Source organism: Phocoena sinus, chromosome 13 (genome assembly GCF_008692025.1).
Source record: "Phocoena sinus isolate mPhoSin1 chromosome 13, mPhoSin1.pri, whole genome shotgun sequence".
NCBI lineage: Eukaryota > Metazoa > Chordata > Mammalia > Artiodactyla > Phocoenidae > Phocoena > Phocoena sinus.
The window spans coordinates 47,352,135-47,376,824 of NC_045775.1; the positions used below are offsets into that span (position 1 = coordinate 47,352,135).

Sequence of the window (24,690 nt, forward strand, 5' to 3'; positions counted from 1 at the left end):
GGGCTCTGTGCATGATGGGGAGGGATGGTCTCACCTTGTCCACTGCCACCATGGGTAGCAGCCACCATCATCTCCCTCTACCTGGACTAACCTTGTAGCCTCCTACCTGGTCTTCCAGCTTCCACCTTATCCTGTCTCTCTCTCTTCCGGTCACCCGCCTCCTTCCATCCCCCAGCCGTCTATTTTCTGCACAGAATGATGGTGCAGAATGAATCACATCATGTCTAGTCCTCTATCCTCAGCTTGCCAACAGTCCAAAGTCTTCCTGTGGCTGGCAAGGCCTTCATGTGGCTGATGAGGCCCACATTATCTACCTAGCCCTGCTGCCCACCCACTTGCACCTCACCTCCCAGACCTCCTTCCCAGCTCTGCCCGCCCTTGCTCACTCCGCTTTAGGCCCACTGGCCTTGCTGCAACTTGAGCCACATCTGTCTTGGGGCTTTTACACTTGCCTTTCGCTCTGCCTGGGATCATCTTCCAGCAAGTGTTTGCGCCTTTATTTCACCCAGGTCTTTGCTCAAATGTTTTCTTTCTCTGCAGAGGTGCCTTCTCTTAAAAGATAGTATTTTTTAGCCTGCTTTCGTCTTTTTCCCAGCACTTTTCACTCTATGACATTATGTTCTATACTTGCTTTTTTGTTAGTCTTCCCCACCAGAATGAAAGCCATAGGATGGCAAGGGCTTTGCTGCGTCCTCTGATCTGTCCCTAGCACCTGGACAGGTACCTGGCACATAATAGATGCTTACTAAATATTCATGAATGAATCACCGTTCATGCTGGAGAAGTAGGCCAGTTAAGAGGATTGGGGGCCTTTTGAGACTTAAAGGATTTTGCACTTTATCCGAAGGGCAGTGAGACCCTTTTAAGGGTTTGAAGCATGGGAGTGACAAGGCAAATTTCCGAGGTAGAGTTCAGGAGACGTGTTTGGCTCGGAACTGGGAGGTAAGGGAGAAGGAGGTGCCAGGCATAACCACAGGTCCTTATAAAGGGCGACAGGATGGGTGGAGGTGGCATTAGCTGAGAGGTGCGACTTGGGGGGGTGGGGAGTTTGAATATCACACAAGAACCTGAGTTCCAGGTGAGCTGCCTGGGAGCCGTGCAGGGAGGATGGCAAGTAGGGTTGGATGGGCAGGACTGAAACGCCACCAGAGGACAGTTTGCTGCTCGCTCATGCAGGGGTTGGGGCTGCTTCTCCGGGTCGTGGGCTGAACACCTAGGCGGTGTTTGTTGTTTGCGCTGACGAAAGGCCTGTTGCCTCAGAGCTTGTTAAGCCTTTCACAGATCACAAGCAGCCATCTTTCTTCCTTGAAGGTGGGGCAGGGAGCCTACTGATTTCCTGTTAATGAACTGGCTGCTCCCTAAAGACTGACTGGATGACCTTGGACAAGTGAAGCTTTGCGAGGTCCCGTTTCCCCGTCTGTAAAAGAACCATAATATCCCCTGAGGGTTTGGTGAGAAGTAGATGAGATAATACAAGTAAAGCATGGGGCAGGGAGCAGAATCAATACCCATTATTGTTATTTTTTTGGACAGCTACACATCTGTAGCTTCCTCTCACCTTCTCCCTCCCTCCCCTATCACCACAGAGAATTCACCCATTCCAGGCTCCCTGGCTCCCAGAAGTCTGAGCCTGGTGTCGCCTCCCACGCATACCTGGCTTGAATGGCTGTGTGTCTCTTTTCAGGATATTAATCAGAAACTCCAGGAGGACAACCAGGAACTGAGGGACCTCTGCTGTTTCCTGGATGACGATCGGCAGAAGGGCAAGAGGGTGTCCCGGGAGTGGCAGAGACTGGGCCGCTACACGGTGGGGGTGATGCACAAGGAAGTGGCCTTATACCTGCAGAAGCTGAAGGAGCTGGAGGTGAAGCAGGAGGAAGTGGTGAAGGAGAACATGGAGCTCAAGGAGCTCTGCGTGCTGCTGGACGAGGAGAAGGGTGCGGGCTGCGCGGGCAGCCGCTGCTCCATCGACAGCCAGGCCAGCCTCTGCCAGCTTGCCGCCACCACGGCGCCCTACGTGCGAGACGTGGGCGACGGCAGCAGCACTTCCAGTACAGGCAGCACCGACAGCCCGGACCACAAGCATCACGCGAGCGGCGGCAGCCCGGAGCACCTGCAGAAGCCCCGGGCCGAGGGCAGCCCGGAGCATTCCAAGCACAGGAGCGCCAGCCCTGAGCATCTGCAGAAGCCCAAGGCCTCCGCGACCCCAGATCACCCCAAAGCCCTCAAAGGACCCAGCCCCGAGCACCACAAACCCTTATGCAAGGGCAGCCCCGAACAGCAAAGGCACCCGCACGCAGGGAGCAGCCCCGAAACGCTGCCCAAGCACGTGCTGAGCGGGAGCCCGGAGCACTTACAGAAGCACAGGCCCGGGGGCAGCCCCGAGCACGCCAGGCACAGCGGAGGGAGCCCTGAGCATCTTCAGAAACATGCCGTCGGCGGGAGCCTGGAGCAACTACCCAGAGCCCGGGGCACCAGCCCGGAGCACCTCAAACAGCATTACGGGGGGAGCCCGGATCACAAACACGTGGGCGGAGGCGGAGGCAGCGGCGGCGGCGGTGGTGGCGGTGGCGGCGGCAGCGGCGGTGGCAGCAGGGAGGGCACCCTCCGAAGGCAGGCGCAAGAGGATCTGTCACCCCATCACCGGAATGTCTACAGTGGCATGAACGGTGGGTCAGTACGTGCTGGGGAACCGCTTTGCTGGGGCCACTGGGTAGAGAGTTATGAATGATGCAAGGCTTTGCGGCCATGTTAGAAACTGCAGGCGCTAGTGCGGAGGCGGGTTGGGGAGAGGAACACACGTTTGCCCCCAAATCATGATGTGTGTTTCTCCCTCTCCATTTGTTCTATTTTATGCAGTTACCAGGTAGCCTGGAGAATATTGGGGAGGAGGGGGCAGGGGAAGGAGAGGAACGATAATTCCGTGGGACCCTGAGTAGTCAGGGTGAGATTTGTGGGCATTGAAGATAAAAATAGAACCAATCTAAGATTTCTCTATCTTGAACATTTTCCTGCTTGTGTGCAGTTTCCTACAAGGGCTCTCTTGGAACAGGTGACCAAAGGTTTTTGAGTCCAGCTAACAGCTTATGTGCAGAAAGAAATGAGTATTTATTATGAAAAACAATAACATTAAAAAAGAACTAGGGTGTCCTTAAACAGGCTTGACGCTGGGTTGTCTGAATGCCTGTAAATATGCCTTACTTTTCCTTGAGGATGTTCTCCGTTGTGTTGGGGGCCTTAGCATGACTCTGTGACTTTCCTTTGCATCTGAAATGCATCAGATGATTTCTTTCCCTTTTCTTAAATATCTTTATTGGAGTATAATTGCTTTACAATGGTGTGTTAGTTTCTGCTGTATAACAAAGTGAATCAGCTATACATATACATATATCCCCATATCCCCTCCCTCTTGCGTCTCCCTCCCACCCTCCCTATCCCACCCCTCTAGGTGGTCACAAAGCACCAAGCTGATCTCCCTGTGCTATGTAGCTGCTTCCCACTAGCCATCTATTTTACATTTGGTAGTGGATATATGTCAATGCTTGAGTAGCATGCCTTTCTACATGGTGAGTCATCTTTCTGGTTGTTTAAATATTCCCCTTTAAATGTACAGATGCGTTTGGACACTCCTTTGGTTTCCAAAGTGCAACATCCACTGCATTGGCTGAGGCAGCTCTAAACCGTTTGGAAGAGGTTTACTTTTCTGCATCTTTGTTATGAAACCACTTGAAACTCAAGAGAGGAAAAAAAAAAAACTTAAAAGAATTGTGAGGGTCTTTTTTTATGTCATCTGTGGCTGAGTTAGAACTAAAATGATTGGTTTTATGAAGTGGTGTTTCTGCATCCAAAATATCTGGGGTTTTTCACTTTATTTGAAAGCTGCTCCGGAGGCTTTGTGCAGTCAGCTCTGAGCAGTGCTGGAGGCCGCCAATTTTAGCAGTGACACGAAGGGGTAAATTTTCAATATTGTAGTTGGGGATTTACCTGTTGGATTCCATTTCATCCTCATCCTTTTCTCGTAGTGCTGAAAATTGACTCCTGAAGCTTGGCTTCTAATACGTCCAATGTTTTAAGCACAGATGGAACTAGAAAGAATGGGAAAGATCGGATGCTGTTCCTTTCTCTGTTACATGCTGGGAGGCGAAAGCTGGGAGAAGCCGATTCACCTGTTGTGTTGAAGCCACCGGGCTGGATGGGGCCTTTACTTTGTTGATTGCACCCTTCCCTCACTCTTTCCAGGAGATGCTGCCCTGATTGCTGTGGGCAGCCTCGGCTGTGCAGTTCTCACAAGAGATGAAAGTCATTAAAAAAGATATTTTGGTTGTGTTACTATCACAAGATGTGTCATCGGCCATGAAAGTTGTCTTCAGGGGGTAATGTGTTAACAGGAAGGTAAAGTTAATGACTTTTCCACTTCTTGATTACTTTTTAATGAGCCTGAGAAGTAAATGTGCACTATTTTGAGGAAACTTTTTATCTTGAACCAAAATAAAGATTACTTAAGGGCAGGTGGTTCACTTACAAAATGGTTTTTCTCCTTACAAAAAGGCTTACTTAAATAAAGAACTTCTCTAATTTAATGTGTGATTTAACTTATAAGAAGGGATTTTAGGTGCAATTTTTAAGCAATTCTTTGTATAAAGTAAGGTCTGTGTCTAGATAGGGATGGCATTAATCATTGAATCTTATTGCCTGGGTTCAGATAAATTTCATGGTCAGGCAAATGGTTTTTTTAAATTTAACAATTTTATTCAGTTAAAAATTTGATGTAACATAGATGCATTGTTTAGAATGACACTGTAGTTTAATTCTTGTGTTTACTTCAGGTTTTCTCATTCTTAAGTGACAGATCTTCTGACAGTGGATATCCTCACCAAAGTGTATTTGTAGTCCATTTGCATTGCATTTTTATTTCAATAATTAATTGGAAAATGAAGAGGCACGATGAGATGTTTATGGATCATCAGCCTATAAACTTGGGCACTGGTAGCTTGTATTTATCCTGCTGTTACAAATTAATTTTTGATATGGATAGTGAGACATGATTTTTTCATATTTTTAAATCCCCACACACTTTGGTTGAATTATTGTCTTATAAACAGATAGGAACCAGCAGCAAGGTAAATCCCAAACTGCAAATTTGCTGAGTCATTTACAGAATCCTTCTGTGTGGGGTTGGTGTGAGAGGTGAGTGTTTTGGATAAGCCCTTGAATGTTTCTGCATTAACAAAAAGCAGGTGAAAGTTGTGAGGGGCTGTCTTGTGCATTTTGGGAGGTGTAGCAGCATCCCGGGCTCTACCCATAAGCAACCCCCAGTTGTGACAATTAAAAATGTCTCCAGATGCTACCAAATGTTCCTGGGGTAGGGAGTGGGCAGAATTGACTCTGATTCAAAATCACTGCTCTAGAGCAGTGTTTTTCAGTTTCGCTGCAGGCTAAAATCACTGGGCTGACTTTGAAAAAACACTGGTGCTTGGATCCCACACTCAGATGCACATTGAATTGGTCTGGCACTGGGCCTGGGCACGTTGTAAAAAGAGCCCTTCAGGTGATTCTAATGAGCAGACCAGGTGGAAACCATTGGCCGAGGTGCGTGGTTGTTGGATAAGATGGGCTGGTGTGAGTGAAGCTCTCAAACACCCAAGCTTCCTCCGAAGAAGAAAGTTCTTCCTTTCCTTTGCTGAACTCCAGGACTGAGAAGGACTGACGCCAGCAGGTACTGGAAAACGTCACCCCTCTCAACCCCAGACCAAGGCTATCTGATAATGTACTTCTTCAGGGGTATGGGTTGAAAATTTGAGTTTTTGGTGGGTAGGATTATTAGGTTAATTCGGGGAAACTCTGGCATATGAGTCATTTAAGACGACCTTTTCAAGCCTTCACATCCTGCTGGACAAAGAAGCACAGGGGTTTGTAACCTATTTCTAGTGGATGTTTTTGGTGAATGTAGATCACGCGGCACCTGCAATCCTAACAAATATTTCTCACAAGACAACCTGCATTTCAAATCTCTCAGTTTATAGGTTTTACCTTGAGTTTTAAGACGGCTTGTTATTCTCTGTTAATGAGTAAATGAAAGACGCTGATAACACAAAAATGGCCTTGTCTGCTAGGGGTGAGATAACCTATGTGTGGAAGAGCCCAGCAGAGTTTCTCTGAAGCAAGGCTGTCTGTGAATTAAGTAGTGGTGCACTACGGCGTGAGTGATTGCGCTCATAAATCTTTTATTTTGCTTAGAGAAAGTCAGACCATCACTTATGAATGAATTTGGACAATAGAAATTGAATGTCTCTTGGGAGAAAAATGTCAGCAGTTAACAGTTACGGAAATACGACAGAACTGATTTTAACTGAGGTCCTCTGTATTTTCTGTTGTGTGTGCTGACACGTAGATGGTTAAAGAACTAGATAGTAGCTTTTGGTCTTCAAGCTTCAGTATGGTAATTTGGTAGCCTTATATTCACTTTGATAGGACATCAATTTTAAGACGTTTTGGAAAAAATCGATTGTACTATACCTGTTTGTGCAAAGCATGTTGCATTCGTCATAAGAATACATTTTGATTTAAAGACATAGAATGCTTAATGTTGAAAATATAGTTTGAGATATTGCAAAATATCTGAGAGGTGAACTATTATTGCAAAACCTAGATGGCTCAGAAAGGTAATTTCTAGTAGAATGTAAGGTTTTCAACTGCACTGGCAATAATAGCACAAAGCTATAAACATTCTTTAAATCTAGGGGACAATGTTACTCTTCTAAGGAGATTATCTCTATATGCTGTGTGTGTGTATATATATATTTCAGTAACTTTAATATTGCATGTGAACAATGCCAGCTATTCAGTTGATTCTGTTTCGCAAACATCTTCAAGTACCTTGGAATTCAGTCACATAAGCCAGTTGATGCTGTGAAGCCAGAGGAATCCCATTCCGCTAATTATGGTTGTGCCTTTTAGACCCAGTTGAAATCAATTAAACATTTGTATTTGGGGATCCATTGCAGCGTTTCAGAAGATACACATAATAGAAAAAATACCATTGAGTTAGTAATGCCTTTATCTTTTCAACTGAAATAATTCAGAAAAAACCTAACTTAGAACAGAATTAGGGTGAGTATTCCATTTCGTCAGATAACTCATTTTCTCAAGTGTCAAGTGAGTACAGAAGCGGTGATTTGCTCTAAGCCTCTGCGTTTACTCATAGTAATGATAGATTATTCTGGAGGCATCAGTGTAGTCAAGCTCCACTGCTCAGAAATAAGAATGTGAAGCCAAACTTTGCAAAAGCTTGAAAAAAAAGTTTTACTTGCGTAGCACCATTGGGCCAGTGTGTTGCAGTTTATGGCCCTAGGCTCTAAAATTTCTCATTTTAGCCACTTCTGATGTTGAGAAACTCTGAAGCTAGATAGAACTGAGTCCCTACATTAAATGGCCCCAGATGGCTTTTCTTTTCTTTTCTTTTTTTTTTTTTCAGTATCTACTTTTAATAGATTTTCAGTCACTTCTAGTACCAGCATGCTTCAGCAATATTCCTTGCTGCCCTCACCCGGCCTGGTTTTAACATCATATCCTTATCGTTTCTAATTTCTGCTTTGCTCTTTCTAATGGATAATCTAATGTGATTATCCATTTCCCTTGGGAAAATGGATAATCACACTGATTAGAACTGTGTTGAAAATAAGTGACCTTGAAGTATCCTTCTATGAGTAAAGTGCATGAGCTTTTGCGCACGGTACATGTGTCATGCATCTATCAGTTATTTGGGCTGAAAAAGTTTTTGCTTGTTTTCTGGGTCTTGACTGTATTTCAGATAATTGAAGTATTTCTGTAATACAGGTGTCCCCTGCTTTACAAAAGTTTGCTTTACCAAGGACCTACCTTTGTACCTGTTTCCACTAACTGAAAGAAATCTAAAGCAGATTTTCAATTTTATGAAAAAGGTGAAAAGCAAAAAATAGCATTCAGCATTTGTTTTGCAGTGAGCCCCTGTAGAGGCAGTGGATCCCCCGAGCAGTGAGAGTGGCACCGCCAAGCTCCTTCCCCGGGAACCACACTTAGCTTCAGGCCACCGTAGCTTTAAACTGTCTATGAGCACCTGTGCTTTATCTCAATTTCCTTTGTGCATCTGTTAGCAAAATGTGTCCTAAGGTAATTGCTGCTTCACTTTATCCCATTTTGGCTTACGAAAGGTTTCATAGGAACGCTCTCCTTCCGGTGCACTGGGGAACCTGTGTAACAACTCAGCTATTTTTGCTTCTTGGGTACTTTGGAACAATCAGGTTGGCCTTAATACTACTTTAATGCATAATGTTTATGGTAAGCTTGGTGTACATTTGAAGAAAAATACTTATTTTTGAATTTGATTCTGGGAGATATTAGGAATAGTTTCATTTTCTGAAATGGGCTGATTTTCAGGAGTTCTAGGAAATTACAGATTCAGCATCGAGAGCAGGCCATGGGGCACTTGAGAATACAGACATGAAATCTCAGCTCTAGTTTATACGTCTCTAATCTGCAAAAGGGTGAGGTTCAAGTTACTGCTGTTCCTGACATAAACTGCCTTCTCTTTAGAGTGTCATTCAAGAGTTTCCAGTAGAAAGAGTAGCTCCTCTTTCTGAGACCAGGGATTCTTCAACAGCAGAGAAGCAGAAGAGGTGTTTAGAAATGACAAAATGGCAGAGGAACAGTGGTTTGCTTCATCTATATAAAGGCAATACTAGTTTGTCCTTAAGATAAGACAATGACTGGGTTATTCACACACAGTTGGGTCCTTTACAGTTTTCATGTAACAAAGAGTTAAATGTATTACAGAGCTACGGTACTTCAATCGTCATGGAAGGGTACCCGAAGTCTTGGGATTTGGTCTTGGCCCTGGATTGAAATTAGGCACATGTTCAATTACAGATAAACGAAAACTTCGGGAATGATATTTTAGTTTTTTCCTTCTTCAGATCCTTAGTTATTTAGTCCTTCTGTGGGCTTTTCTATGAGACAGGATATATTATGGAGAAAGGTTGGGTTGGGTGATTGCTCTAAATCTGTATTTCAGTTATTTGCTTCTCTCTCTCACGTACTGAGTGTTCTTGTACGCATATTTCATCAATTATTAAGTGCATTGAAGACATTGAATGACTTCATTTCGATTTCAGTTATATAAAGCAAAGTGGATCCTTACATTTAAAAATCTTGCAGACAAAATATTTATAGCCCCATTTTTACCTACTGCTGTGGTTGAGGGATAGAGTGTTCTGGTTACCTTTTGATGATCAGAACTTCAAAGGCAGTCTCTGATGCTTCCTGAGTGAGTTGGTTTTTCTAGTCAGGTACATTCCTTCTTGATGATAAAGAAAGGTCTTCTCATCTTTCTTCCAATTATTGAGGGGTCTTTTGGCTTTTAGGGGCAACCCCTGATCTGGATGGTGTGCAGCTACAGCTTCCTGAGTGTCCATAATTGCTAGTTGTTTCAAAAAGGTTAAAAAGCATGAATTGCATTTGGGGGCATAGATACATGAGTATGTATATATTTATTTTATTTGGTTAATTGAGAATGTCTATTATTTTATTTTATTATTTTTTATTTTTTTGCGGTATGCGGGCCTCTCACTGCTGTAGCCTCTCCCGTTGCGGAGCACAGGCTCCGGACGCGCAGGCTCAGCGGCCATGGCTCACGGGCCCAGCCGCTCCGCGGCATGTGGGATCTTCCTGGACCGGGGCACGAACCCGTGTCCCCTGCATCGGCAGGCGGACTCTCAACCACTGCGCCACCAGGGAAGCCCGAGAATGTCTATTTTAATGCTAAGAAATCAGGGCACTTTCAATCATAACACTTGGAGCTGTAAAGTCCTCTACATTTTATGCACTTCAACCTTGCCATTTTCTGATTGAGAACATTGATTTCCAGAGATGTTCAGTGAATTACCCAAGGCCAATTGCCAGTTAGTAGAGGACTAGAGTCCCGCTGACTCCCAGGGCAAGGTGTCATTTTTATACAGAAGACATTTAATCTTCCAGACTTTCGAGGCACTTGATGTAGGGGTAATGTTAACAATAAAGACCCTAAATGGAATAGGGACCCGGTCTTGCCCCATTCCTGTTGGAAATTCCAGAAAACCAGCGACCTGCAATGATGAGTGAGACAAGGTGCATGTCAGTAGACTCGGGCTTAGAGAGGTTCCAGAGAAGAGCTGGAGGTGCAGGCGGGGAGCTGGGATCTGTTGCCTGGGAGTCTCTCATTCGGTTAGACGGGGTCCACTTGTTCACAGCTGGATGATCAAGTCTTGAGATGCACTCTTGGTGGAAGGAGTATTCCTGCTCTTGGCCTGAGAGGCCAACAGCCTTCCTACCCTTCTTCCTTCCATACGGACTCTCCCCACCCCAAGACCGCACTCCTCCAGACAAACAGCCTTGTGACCATGGGTTGACCTTATTCGCATTCTCACCCATCCGCTTGTCTTCATAGCCAAAAGGTTCTGTCTGGAGAAGTGTCAGCTTCTGGAGCACAAGAAACAGAAGGAAAGACCAGGGGCAAGGGGATGTGCCAGATGGCAACACCAACTGCTCTCAAGGAGTTGTGTTTTTTTAATAACTCAGCTTACTGCAAACAAAACTAATTAAGCCCGTTATTCTGATTTATGCTACTATAGGCAGAAGTAAAGTACACTTACGTTACACTTTTGATGGCATTTAAAAGGTCAGGTTATCTGAGTTGCAAATTTCTGTTCCAAGCAGCCTGCTCTGTTTGAACCACTCTTGAGAATTCAAATTAACCATGCTTATGAATTCAGCATCTTTTCGATTTTCCTAGACAGCAAGCACCAGTTCACCCGTTCACCTAAACAGAGTAATAAGACCCTGAAAGACAAGTCATTTAGTCATATCTGCCGATGATGGATTCCATGTGACTCACAGGAAAGTGAGGTGAGAGTCAACTTACGGCAAGGAGGAGAGAGAGTGAAAATAGCAGACAGAGGCTGTGTGAGGGGGATGCCATAAAGAATTTCAAAGGGTCTATTTGGTAGTGCCCCTTGTTGCCAATGGGCACCTGTCTTATGTCGACTGGCAGGGCCAGCTGCCTCATTGTTACAGGGCCCAACCAGAATCGCCCTGGTTATGGAGTCGTCGGGGGAGAACTGGCTGAGTTTAGCTGCTTATGGTACGTATGAGAGTACTTCGGAAGAGAGTACGTTTACAGTTATGATCAGTTAGGGATCTAGAAATAAACATCCAGGTGGTTTGCCACGAATAGCACCTCAGTACAGTGACTTTCATGAGAAACAGTTAGGAACCAAGCTTTTCAAAAGCTGTGGGAGAACAGGCTTGAAAATTGCTTATTTTTACAGTATCCCTTTAGCTCTTAAATAAAGACAAATACTTACTCCTTCTTAACTCTCAAACTATATGCCACATGGTTTTCACCCTTAATTTATTTGGCTTTTTCCTGTTGCAATCTCAGAATTGCCCACTTCGGATTTTATTGGCCTAGCACGTGAATCTGTCTTTGATGGAAACGTTGTTCTTGCCAGAGTTCTATACAGCCATGTGTACAACAGGCATTCATTGAAAAAAGAAAGCTAGGCTAGTACTATTACACCTATTCACAAAGCGTAGCTAGTTATTTTTACATTTGTAGGTATCTGTGGAATTTCACCCGTATGTTAAAGTAATATGTAGATACCCATCCTTAAGTCGGCATATGGCATCTAAGCTTCATTTATAGCTTTAAAACAATGAAACAATTTTATAAACATTCTTTAGCCAAATTCTGTTTTAATTGTGAGTAAAAGTGGTATTTATTTAACACGTATTTCAAAACAGTTAAAAAATAATCACATTTGTTTCATGGAGTTACAGTGTGTTGCCCTAACTTCATAAAGGGCGTCATGGCACACTTGCCCAGCTGGAGATTTGGGTACAGAATTGACTCTGCCACTTTCGAGGTCATACTTTGCTGTGTGACCTTTAGCACACCACCCACTTCTGCAGGCAAAATAATTTATCCCTCAAGTAAGGGGCTTGAAATAGAGGTGTTCTAAGTCAGTAGTCTCAGAATTTGGATTTCACAGATATATAAAACCTGAGAATAAATGTGGAATTGCCAACTTTTTACTTTTGTTAGGTATGGACTGTTAAATAATCGTCTATTAACACCATCATTTCCTGAAACATTGTTTGAATATTTAGAAACCAAAAAATATGTATTTACTAAAGCGCAGTTTTTCTCCCTCACATTGTGCTGAAACAGCTCTATATCTCTAAATAAACTTTTTTTGAATAATAACATACAGCCCAGGGTTCAGATTCCACCACGCAATGCAAAGTGCATTTCTGTGTGTCCAGCATGTTTTGGGACTTACTTTTTATCCCAGACATCAGAGAAAATCTAGTTCCACACAGCTTGACGTGTTGATAAACATAGAACCCGCAGTGTTCATTACACTTAGGCAGGGTCTGGACGAACCGATGGAAACCAGGAACCACAACCCACGTACCGCTTCCAGCTTCTTGCCCCTCCTCTCACATGGACAGCCTGGAGGTCTGATCAGCTTGGACTGGGGGCTCCTCTCCCTGCTTGCCACCCCACCTGCCTTCCTCCAGAGCTTGTGCAGCTGGGCCTGAGCTCCTAACAGAGCAGTGAGGATGTTATCCGGGAGGGATTCTGGGCTCAGGTGGAGGGCTCACTGTGCATGGCACGACCTGAGAACTGTGGCGCTAAATGCTTCCCTGCGCTACTGTGCTTTCTTGGGAACTCGTCAGGGTTGCAGCAGTTCACCTAGCGATGTCCAAATAGACCCAGTCCCCTTTGACATAGCCACAGTGATGATTGAACACCTCATGGGTGACAAGGGAGCTAAAGAGGCTATAGCGGAGGTGACTTGGGATTTGTGGAGTCCTGAAGTGTGATTTCTTCTATTTGGGCAGGTCTCAGATGGCAGGCTACAGATGGGCTGGCCACGTGTGAAACGTGCATCCTGCATCTAGTTTCTTATTTTCCCCTGTCTTAGTGGGACAGTGCTCTGGAAAATCAGAGTGAAGGATTTTACTTTCAATTCCACTGCAGACTAGATTTTCCCAAGTCTCTTTGCCACCTTTGTACCGAACGGGAGCGTGTGGCTTATCAACTCAAGTTCGGTAGAGAGCAAGGCAGTGTCACCAGCCTGTTCGTGCACTTTTGTTATGTCCCATCCAACCAGATTTTGGTCATCTTTTCCAGGAACCTTGGGGCAGAAGAAGAGCCATTCTCTCCGTTCTTTGGCCCTTTAATCCTATAACTTGATAGCTTGAGCTTGAACTACTTTGGAGTGAGGCTCTTCAGTGAAACTGGGAGGGTACAGCACCATTAACCGAAGGGAAGGCACAATTTCCTTGTAAATCTTTGCCTTGACTCATCAGGCAGCCACGCATTCTAAACATCGGGGATATTAGAGATTTATTACGACAAAGGCTAATCAGAGTGTGTCCTGAGATAAACAACATAGTAAAACAAACAAAAATGATAGTTGGGAGAAGCATGAGCTGGTAAAAGACTCAAGGGTGTATGTAGGTGGTAGTAGAAAACAGAATTCTGCTTGTGTTTCACTTGCTTCGTATAAATGTCTGTACTGTCTCATGTAGATGAGTGATTGTTGAGAATAATACATGTATAAACATACGTATTTATTCGACAAGTGTTTGTGTGTCCCATGGGGGTGCAGCCTGGAGATACCCTCTATAAGGTAGAGCAGAAAAGTGAGCCACAGGCCCTTCATACTAGTTCACGGTCCGCTCTATCCGTGGGAGGAGGTGGGTAACAGAGAAGGTGTACAGTTAACAGCCAAAGGGACGGAATGAGCTATTGGTGCTCTGGGCCTTTGTGGGCCTGGGAGATGGCTCACGCACCTTCACGTCAGGGATGGCCGTTCAAGGGAGCCCTGTTGTCAGGTTGAGTCTGGGGAAGAGTTGGATTTGGATTCGTTGGCAGGAGGGGTGAGGATGTCTGGGAGAGATGGCATGAGATGGAAATGAGCAGACAGTATTGAGGAGCCGTGAGGATGTGAGTAGGTCTGTGCTGGATATCTTTGTTAGGTCGTGGCAGATGATTTTGCAAAGTGGGTAGAGGCTAGATTACATAGGATACTAAATGCTTTCCAAGAGTGTTTCCTAATAGTGACATTAATTTCTCATATGGGGAGGAAGGTAAAATGTTTTCAATTGTTTAGACCTTGTGGTTAAACTAAGTGAACTAGGGAAGGTAGTTCCTTAGCATTTAAAAAGAAAAAAATCCCTTGTTAGGAATTTTTTTTTTTTTTTTTTTTTTTGCGGTACGCGGGCCTCTCACTGTTGTGGCCTCTCCCGTTGTGGAGCACAGGCTCCAGATGCGCAGGCTCAGCGGCCATGGCTCACGGGCCCAGCCGCTCCACGGCATGTGGGATCTTCCTGGACCGGGGCACGAACCCGCGTCCCCTGCATCGGCAGGCAGACTCTCAACCACTGCGCCACCAGGGAAGCCCCTTGTTAGGATTTTATAACTCAGTTTAATTTTAATGGTTGGTTCCTTTTCTTAAGGGTTCCTGAACTAAGAATTTTTACAGTGATCTGGGTTTCAGGGCTTTATGTGCCCAGATTTATACTGTCATTTAATTCTCCAATTATTTTATTTTTCTAGCAAAGACTATGGTGAATTACTGTTCTTCTTTAGTGGGAGAGTTTTACAACGAGGGTCATCAGTTAAGAAAACCCCTCTTCTGACTAATATCTTTTGGGTCAGTAATAAAGATGTTATAAGGTTTTGGGGAAAACATGGCTTAGTTGCCCAGAAGGCAGACATAATATCCTGCCAAGTGGAAATCAGTAAATTAATTCTGTTAAAACACTAAAGTGAGAAAAATAATGTTGGAACCTGTTGACCTTTGGGTTGGTCTAATGTAGAAAAATTAACCTAGTTTGTCCTTTACATTTCATTCATTCTGATGTTTTTCTGCTTTAGTGTTTTGGTCTCATTTTAGCCCATGGTGCTGTAGATTAAGTCTCAGATGGTTTTTCAAACTGTGCTCCACTGAGCCCTAGAGGAGGGTGGGTGCGGGGCACAGGGCAGGCTCTGTCACCCCCTTCAGACCACCACAGGCACCCTTCAGCTGGGGCAGCTCTGCATTTAACTGATTTGTTCACACTTCTGTTTAAGCTTCTACTGCCGCAAAGGTGACTTTTTACAAAGTTTGAAAACCCCTGGTCTAACCCAGAGACGCCAAAAGAAGCAAACATTTGGATCCATGAGCTGGGTTTCTGGACCAGTGAATAGATGGTCCCAGATAGCACCGTTTCTTGATTCTTCTTGTCACCGAGGATGTGTACTTGGCCTCAGCTGTGATGACAGGCATGTTGTGAAAACACACAATCAGCTTAATTCATAGGCGTGGGGATTGTCTTTTTCGGAGGTAGACGTTTAAATTTGTGCATCTTTGAAAACTTTCACCTTCAGGGTCTCCTTGTTTAGTCTCCACCATCTGTTCTTTATTTTGTGATGCCGTCTGGGACTGGAGAGCAAACAAAAGATAAATTCTTTAAAGGAAACCAAGCTTTTGTTAACCTCTGCTTCGACCTGCTAAGGTACTGATCATTCTGAATGGTTTTCATAGAAGTGACAAACTTCTCTAGAGAAATTTAGCTTAATGGGTATCCTTGAATCCATCAACACACAGCTTTCTTCAGTGTGAATCTCCCCTTTTTCCTTTCTTTACTGTGGAACTATTTGGGCAGAATTTATGATTTACTAGCTTAATTAGATAAATGTGATCTTTCTTGTTACATCAGTGGGTTGAATTTGAGTTTGGGGGTCGTTTAGTTGCCCGTCTGATTGAATTCTGAGGTCTGATCGGAAGATTGATTTATTTAAAAGCCAGCTTTTAGTAGTATTCAGGATGCTACGTGATGTTAGCTCAGAAAGAAAAGATAAATGGCTAATTTTATCTATACAATGAAGCTTTGTTCTAGGTCTCTGCTCGCTCTCACACGTGCATGCTTTCTCCCACACATATACCTGACCTGCACCAACACCAATACCGTTAACTCACTGAAGATGCAGCCTCACTGCAGCGGGGCATTTTAAAACAGCGGAATATGTTACAGCGACACAGGATCCTTGGCTTCCCTGTAGTCATGACTTGTGGAATCCTGGGTTCATATAAATCAAGAAGAGCCCGGTGTGATGACTGGAAACTCGGAATTTATTGGGCCCGTCATGAGCCACTTGCCATGGGGTCAAGCAATGTCTTGAACCCAGCTTGACTCAGAGAAGCTTTCAGAGTGACTTTATACGCTTCAGGATAATAATTTCAAGCTTCCACCTCATTCTCCTCCTCCAGGCTCGCCCAGTACATGTGATAAAACGGAGGTGGGGGAGGAGGGGATATTATCAGGAGAGCTGGTGGTAAGGATGTTTCCTGCCATCTCCTTGTAAACTCTTGGCACGTCTTCAGCATTTTCTCATAAATACCAAAGAAATCAGAATTTCCTTCTGTACCCTGTATGGAATCTCAGAAATGCCCCTTTATAATGTGGACAGGAGACAGCAGGCCTTCTTCACCGGTCTCAAGGACTTCCTGTGTGTGCAGGCCTGGGGCCAAACTCAGGCAGAAAGGAAAGGAATGGAAGGAATCCTTTGGCCGCGGTGTCAGTGTCTGCCCATTCTGAGCCATCCTTCTCTGAGCAGATCACAGAATGGTGGCAGATTTGAATTTGCTCTCGGAGTTCGTATTCAAGTCGTCTTTCATATACTCAGTCTTGATATGATCATTTATATCATAGCTTCCTCTACAGATGGCTGTGGTGCAGTGATTTCACAGAAAGTAAATAGAATGCTAATTTGTTGAAGGCAACCTATTTGAAAGTAAACATTCTTGTGGAGTCTTATGTGCCTTCCTTTCTCTGCTCCTTATAAAGAGAATGAAAACAACAGACAAACAAAACCCTAGTCACTTACAAAAAGATTAATTTAGGCATGGGTGCTATTTGGTAAAAATTAGAGATGCAAATAGGAGTCTGTTTTTTTTTTCTTCCAGAAGTAAATGTTGACTTGTACGCAAAACTTCCTACCTTGTAGTTTAAATGAGAGTGGGCTTTTTTGTTCGTCTGTTTAATACTTTCAGTTTTGGCAAAGGTTTTATTCTATAGTGCATTATAATGAACTAGCTGTACTGGTCAGTCTCCAGCAGAGATAGAAACTTGGGAGAATTTGTCATTTCTGTTTTAGAGACTTAACAATTTACATTAGTTTTAAGACCTAAGTGAATTTAGGTTGTGGTTTTGTCTTTGTGGAGATGCCAAAATACAGTTTAAAGGAAGATTAGACAAATCATCTATTGAAATGGTTGTTTATCCATCCGTTCATTTATACACTTATCTTTTATTGAGCTACTATTATGTACTAGACTATGTGCTCACCTTTTATTCCCCAACTGAGTTCCTGCTCTGCTTTATAGACCATGGATTCCAGGCCCGCTGCTTGAACTCATATTTGTGACTTCCATACTTACTGGCCCTTGACTTTGAATGTTATCACCATGGCTTTGGGTGTTAGAATGTGGACCTTAAAATCCATTGGAGATTTAAAACTAAAGCAAATCCTAGAGTGTTCTTCAGGAATTTTGGGGAGAGTTTCTCAGACTTATCTAGAGTTGACTCTTGCCTAATATCATCTAAGGAAAAGCAGCAACGAAAGCTAGTGTGGTGCAGGGTGGCGATGGCAAGGTGGTCTGAACCACTGACTGTGCTCTTTGAAAGTGGCCATCACCAAGTGGACATCCCTTTGCCTCCATAGAATCTACATACTACATGAGGAGTTGCAAACTAATGGTCTTGGGACCAAATCCAGTGACAATCATGTTTTATTTGGCCCACACATTCTTCTAACAATTGGAAAAGTCATGTACAAATCTAGGTTTCTGACATCAGCGAGGGTCTTCTGACACTGGTCCTATACCCCGACATGGCGCCAGTCAGCGGGACAAAGTAGTGGCTGCCCCTTTAGTGGAGGTGTTCTAGTTTTCTATTGCTGCGTAACAAACCTTCTCAGCACCTAGTGTTCTAAAACCGCACGTGACCCTTTCATCATGCTCATGGATTCTGTGAGTCAGATATTTGGACGAGGCATAGTGGGGATGGTTTGCTTTTATTCCACTGTGTCTGGGTCTTCAGCTGGGGAGACTTCGGGGAGCCGAAGTCATCTGGAGGTGTCCTTATTCACATATCTTGTGCTTGGACTGGGATGACTTGGCTCCTTGGGTATCCCCGAGTCTGTATGCAGCCCCCTTTCTTTCCATGTGGTCTTTCTGTGTGTCTTCTGTGCCTTGGCAGCCTCAGGATAGTTGGGCTTGCTACGTGGCGGCACAGTGATCCAAGAGCAGGTGTTCCAGCAGAACAAGGCAAGAGCCACCTGGCCTTTTAGGACCTATCCTCAGAGGTCATACGGTGCCACTTTTCTTGTACTCTATTGGTTGAGTCTCCAGCCCACCAAGATGTAAAGAGAAAAGTCATAGACCCCTCCTCTCCATGGGCTAAGTGTCAAGGAATTTTCAACTTTGTTTTAAAACCACCCAAGGGGGAAGACACGTTTCCATTCGTTGTAGTCCTCGCCACCCCCTGTTACGTTACATCCAGGCTGCTTTACCCATTTCTATCATCCGACTGCCCCTGAGGGCACTTGAGTAAGTGATTACTGCTCTTCCTTGGTACTTCCAAATTTTTGATGAACCACAAATTCTAGGTAGAGTTTCTTTTGTCAACATTCATAATGATAAATCTAAGTGTGCCCGTTGGGGAAGGGAGTGGAAGGCAACATGTACTCAGATTGCAAACTCCTTTTGGGAAGGAGTGTATGATGTTTGGCTGGGGGAGGTAATCCGTGGAGCTGTGATTCATGCTTTTGTTGGCCGTGTTCTTTATTTACACTTGTAGAAATGTGTTATCTTACTCATGTATTCATTTCCTTATTTCTTATTCTTGGCTGGTGCATTTCCTCCTGCATTTCCTTATTCTGGGGAAAATGGGCCAAGCCGTTTATTTGTTTATTCTTTTTAAAATATCCTGTGGGTGTTATCACTTTCATTGTAAATAGTGAAGTCTTGTTTATTGGTGCTACAGTGGTAGGAATGTTAGAAATAAAGCAACCACAGGTTTAAAAAATTAAAGAGAAGCATCTAAAACCAGTATTATTGTCTTCCTTCTCAGTTTCACCAACCTCTCTTCTTCCAGTGAGGGTATCACGGTTGTCCTAGTTGGAAGACTGGGTGTTATCCAGTCTCTTCCTTGGCCACCATCCTAGACTGTCAAATTTATTTATTCTTCTCAATATTCCTTCTCTGTGTCCCCTGTCCCCACTGTCACTCCCTTAGCTCAGCCTCTCATCACTGGGACTTCTGGTAGTAGACCACCTCCCTGGATGTCCTTCTCATCTCTAATATCTCCCATTCCAAACTGTCCTCTGTTTCAGAGTGATCTTCCAGAAATCTCTATCAGATCATGTTAATTCTCTGCTACCAAGCTGACAGTGGCATCTCCATGCCTCTGGATAAAACTCAGTCTCCTTTTGTAAACGGTATAGGAGATCTTAACAGAATCTCAACCCAGCTTAGCTCTTAGACCTCATATCCGAATCGCTCTTACCCCCTCCAGGACCTTCACACCCTAAGTTACTCTGGTCATAACTGGCCACTTGCTCCCAAGTACTTGCCAGGTACACCTGGCCATGTGCTACACTGGAAGCCTTTGCTGGTGTTCTGTCTTTCCCATTCTGTGCTAAAGACCTCATCTTTGGATTTCGGTAACGTCCCAGAGTGTTTATCCAGTATAATAATTTGTTTACCATCTGCCTTCCCAATTCTCATTTAGATTTCTTGAAGGCAGAAACCATCTTTTTTCTCTGTATGTCAATGCCTGGCATAAGTAGGGCTGTTGGTAAATGTTCATGGAATGGCTGACTGGTTGAAGCCCACCAGTGATTCCATTCCCAAATTACCCTTGCGGTAGAGAGTACTTATGATGGGAGAGAGGATCATATTCCAAGTTCTTGTTTGATAGGGGGAAGGCATCATTCTCTGTGCTCTTCACACTGAAGGATGAAAGATCTTTTTCTAAAATCTGTATATTCTGATAATATGTGTGTGTACATTACAAAAGAAAGTATGAAATCTAGTCCTTCCTGGTAAGTGTCAAGAAGAACCTTCCTTTGTGTGTACCTACACTTGTGACCCATTTCTTAGTTCCCTCAGTGAGCAGCTCGAATTTTCAAAAAAATTCTCTCGGAAGCATCCTGGTATAGTGGGCAGGACGTGGACTTGGAGCCACACACAGTCTGCAAATTCTGGGTCTAGTCCTTCGTAAACTACGCATCCTTGGGGACAGCTTACATCATTTCTCAGAGTCTCACCTTATTCATAAAATGTAAACAGCAGATCATAGTGGCAGTTGATAAATGTTAGGTCCCTTCCTTCCTCCAGAGGGAAAATAATAGTGTACCTATTTTTCATATTTGCTTGACAGTCGGAGAGCCGTTTCCTTCACCTCTTAGCTCCTTATTTTGTCACTTTAATCGCAGCAACTTAGAAGCGAGTAAACTTCATATTGCAAGCGAATTGTCACTAATGATGTGTAGAGGGGATATAACATCACAGAATAAAGAGAATGAAAGGTGAAGAGCTTTCAACTGACCCTACACTCCGGGGCTCTACGCTTCTGCGTCAGCTGACAGCTTTCAAATGATTCACTGTGGTCACTCTTACTTTATATAAGAAAGAAGCACTTAGATGTGCTCTGAGTGTGTCCAAAATTTCGCGGTTTCAAACTCACTGCTTAGTCCTGGGCCTCTGTTGCCTGCTCCTAGGGTATTAGGTCAATATTTCACATGGGCCTGTATTTCATTCCTACCTCTTGTAGACCGAAGCTCAGAATGGCTTGGATAGCAAGGCAGTAGGGGAGCAACTGAGATCCACAATCTTGTTTTACCAAGAGTTAAGACTTGGCTGTAATGGGCAGCAGGTTCTTTGTGTTGCCAAGAGCCGAGGCTAAAATGACCTGGGTTTCAAACAAAACGAGTTCTTCTAGGAACTGCCCTTTTCTAGGAGGTTGGAGGAAGAGGGGAGATAGATGACTTTTGACTGAATACCGAGACTTTAGGATCTAGGCCAAACAGGATTGAGCTGCCTCTTAAAATTTTTATTATTATGCACTCTAGGAACCCCTTGGAAAGAGACTAATGCACTTTTAATGACTGGATATTAAGGAGTATTTATTTAAAGTGTGAAAAAGTTGCCGTTGAAGTGATTTCCTTTTCTGCCTTGCCTTAACTCAGGCATAGAAGGGAGCAAAGTCTAATAACTGAAAATAGAACCACCCAAAATAGTCTCTTTTCATAAATGCAGCCTGATCACATTTATGTGGCCTGGTTTGGGAAGGGCAAGCCTCACTACCGAACTGAAGTTTTGGTGGGGAGGCTGCACGGTCAGCCACAGGATGTGGCACCAGATGTGTCCAGTAAGGCTGGACAGGCGTCAGGGACTCAGCTTGACTGATGGTCCGTGGTGATGCTGAACATTCTCCTGAGACGGGGCTACGCAGATAAGCACAGTTTCCTAGGGAAGAGGTCATTGTCAGTGTATATATAGTATGTTAACATGTGGCTGGACTCTGAGGCCACACGGGATTTTTGAGTCTTATCCACTTGCTACTTGTATGACCTCTGATAAGTTACATAACCTCTTTGGGCCTAGTTTTCTCATTCATAGGAATGAGAAAGGAGGAAGATGGTAAAAATTTCTACCTTACAGGGATGTTGTGAGAATCAACGAATAGTAGGAGAATCAACGAATGTAAAGCGTTTAGATCGATACGTGCACATAGTAGGGGCTGCATAAATGTCTAAGGTGGGTTAGGATTTTCCACTGACTGCCATGCTACTTAGAGACTGTCAGGATCAGTGGCAACGTGGGTGAAAACCTTTACCTGGAGGCTAATTACCCAGTGGGTGAATTTTCTTTCATCTTGTTAGCCAAATTCCTATATTCTTTTCCTAAATAAATGCTAGTATCTAAGATGAGCTAAAGAGAGTACAGTTAAAAAAAAAAATAGGAATGAAGGGCATGTGTTAATCATGGTTAACAGTTAACTTTATTTACTAGCAGATCTGAATTCAAACCTGAGCGGTTTGAGCCTAGGGTCTGGACTTTCAAACAATAAGTGATGTACCACCTCCCCACCCCCAAGAATAATGACTTTATTGTTTTTGTAAAAATGGCCTATAATTATAATAAAAAAATGTAAGCAACCCAGAAAAATTAGAAAAAAGCAAAAATTGTATCATCCAGATATAAACATCATGGGCATTTGTGAACCTGCTGCACAGCTTCCCATGCATAATATGGATGAAGGGTAGACAGAGAGAAATTGTTATATAAACTGAGATAAGTCTGTTCCCCCACCGCTCTTTTTGAAGGTTGCTGTAGAGAAATATAAGGCCAAATTAACTTTTTCCTTCCCACGAATGTGACTTTTCCTGCCTAAGGTTTTCAGTAAACTTTCCCTGAATATGTCTTGATGTTGATGCTTCAGAATTGTTTTTCCTGGGATGGGGGAGGCCCATTGATGCAGTTATTTTTTAATTTCAGAATATTCTTCCATTATATCTTTAAAATATTTAACATTCTCGTTGTAACATAACAGAAAGTGGAATGAAACTAAATTGTACAGTATTTATGTTATCTTCTAGGAGTTATTTTTATGTTTTACATTTAGGTCTGTGATCCACTTTGAGTTAATTTTTGTGAAGGATGTAAGGTCAGTGTCAATTTTTGTGTATGGACAGCACCATTTGTTAAAAGCAGTATTTTTTATTGGATTACCTTTGCTTCTTTGTCAAAGATCAGTTGCCTCTATGTATGTGGGTCTATTTCTGAGCTCCATTCTGTTTCATTGATGTATGTGTCCTTTTGCTAATTCTGCACTGTGTTGATTTCTGTAGCTTTGTAATTATAGAAATTGGGTTGTGTGAGTCCTCAAAATTTGTTCTTCAGCATTGTGGTGATTATTCTGGGACTTTATCTGTTCGTGTAAACTTAAGTATCAGTTTGTTGTTATTCACAAAATGTTTTCTGAGATTTTGATTGGGATTCCATTAGATCAGATTGGGAAAATTGATGTCTTGGCAATATTGTCTTCTAATCTATGAACACAGAATCTCTCTCCATTTATTGTAAATTGCATTTTTTTTATGCTTTAAATTCCATTTATCCATTCCTGGTATATAGGAAGGCAATAGACTTTTATGTATTAACCTTGTATCATGCAACCTTGCCATACTGGCTTATTAGTTAGTTCCAGGAGGTATTCCCCTCCACCCCCTCCCCAACCCTTGGCATTTTCTACATAGACAATCATGTCATCTGTGAGCAAGGATAGTGTTATTTCTTCCTTTCCAGTTTGTATATTACTTATTTCCTTATTGTACTAGCTAGGACTTCCAGTATGATGTTGAATAGGAATTAGTGAGACAGGACATTCTTGCCTTGTCCTGGATGTTAGAGGCAAATGATCCAGTATGAAGTTGGCTGTAGGCTTTTTGTAGATGTTCTTTATCAAGTTAAGGAAGTTCCCCTCTGTTCCTGGGTTCAGAGTTTTTGTCAAGAATGAGTGTTGGAATTTGTTAAATGCTTTTTTTTCTGTATTGATATCATCATGATTCTTCTTCCTTAGTATATATTCTTTTTGAACTTGCTCACTTTTTAAATTAAAAAAACTTTTTAACAATCTCACTTACATGTGGAATTTGCTCACTTTTAAAAAACTCAGTCTTACGTTTGACGATTCGTCAGTCTTGTGCAGGTGGTTGTGCTTTCTACATTTTTCTTGCTGTGTAGCGGGGGTTGCTGAGCTCTGACCTGCAGGCCATGTCTAGCCAGCTGCCTGTTTTTATGACCTGCAAGCTGAGAATGGTTTTAAAAATTTTTGATGATTGAAAAAGATCTAAAAAAATAATATTTTGTGACATGACAGTTGTGACATGCAGATTTTACTGTCCATAAGTAAAGTTTAATTGGAACACGGCAGTTGATTTGTTTATGGAGTGTCTATGGCTTCTTTTGTGCTTCCGTGGCAGAGTTGAGTAGCTGCAGCAGAGATCATAGGCTCGCAAAGTAGAAAACGTTTACTGTCTAGCACTTTACAGGAGGAAGTTTGCTGACCCCTGCTGTGTAGTAGTCTACTGCATACATAGTCCACAAAATGTGGATCCATTCTCCTACTGATGGACTTAAGGATGTTACTGGTTTTTGGCAATTATGAAAAAAGTCATCATGAACATCTCTATAATTGTGTACTGGCGCATGTAAGCGTGTGTACCATTGCTGGGTATATACCTTGGAGCGGCAGTGTGGAGTCGTGGAGTGGGTCTGTCCGTAGCTTTACTAGATAATGCCACTTGCTCCAGAGTGGATATTTCTAATTTGAGTTTGACCAGCAGAAAATGAAACTCATTGCTCCATAGGCTCACCAGTAATGGCTATTTGTATTATTTAAAATTTATCAGTCTGATAGGTGAAACCTAGTCTTTCATTTAGGTGTTTATTTGTCCCTTCCTGACCACCAATGAGGCCCATTATGTTTGGGGGTATTTTTCTGAATGAATTCCTTTCTCTTCTTCCAGAACACCAGTTATACGTGTGTTGCGTT

At 43.3% G+C, this 24,690-nt stretch overlaps 1 protein-coding gene across 8 annotated transcripts in view; it reads left to right on the top strand.

The window, feature by feature from the left end:
• The window catches only part of CCDC85A (coiled-coil domain containing 85A), a 202,300-nt gene that overhangs the window by 7,501 nt on the left and 170,109 nt on the right, over window positions 1-24,690 (top strand). For 6 of the 8 annotated variants that reach the window (XM_032653416.1, XM_032653410.1, XM_032653417.1 and 3 more), the window contains exon 2: window positions 1,685-2,669. In XM_032653416.1, coding sequence (XP_032509307.1) covers window positions 1,685-2,669 — 985 coding nt within the window. Of the gene's footprint in view, window positions 1-1,684; window positions 2,674-4,022; window positions 4,525-24,690 lie in introns of those variants that run through there. The other 2 variants (XM_032653415.1, XM_032653412.1) reach the window with 2 other exon arrangements.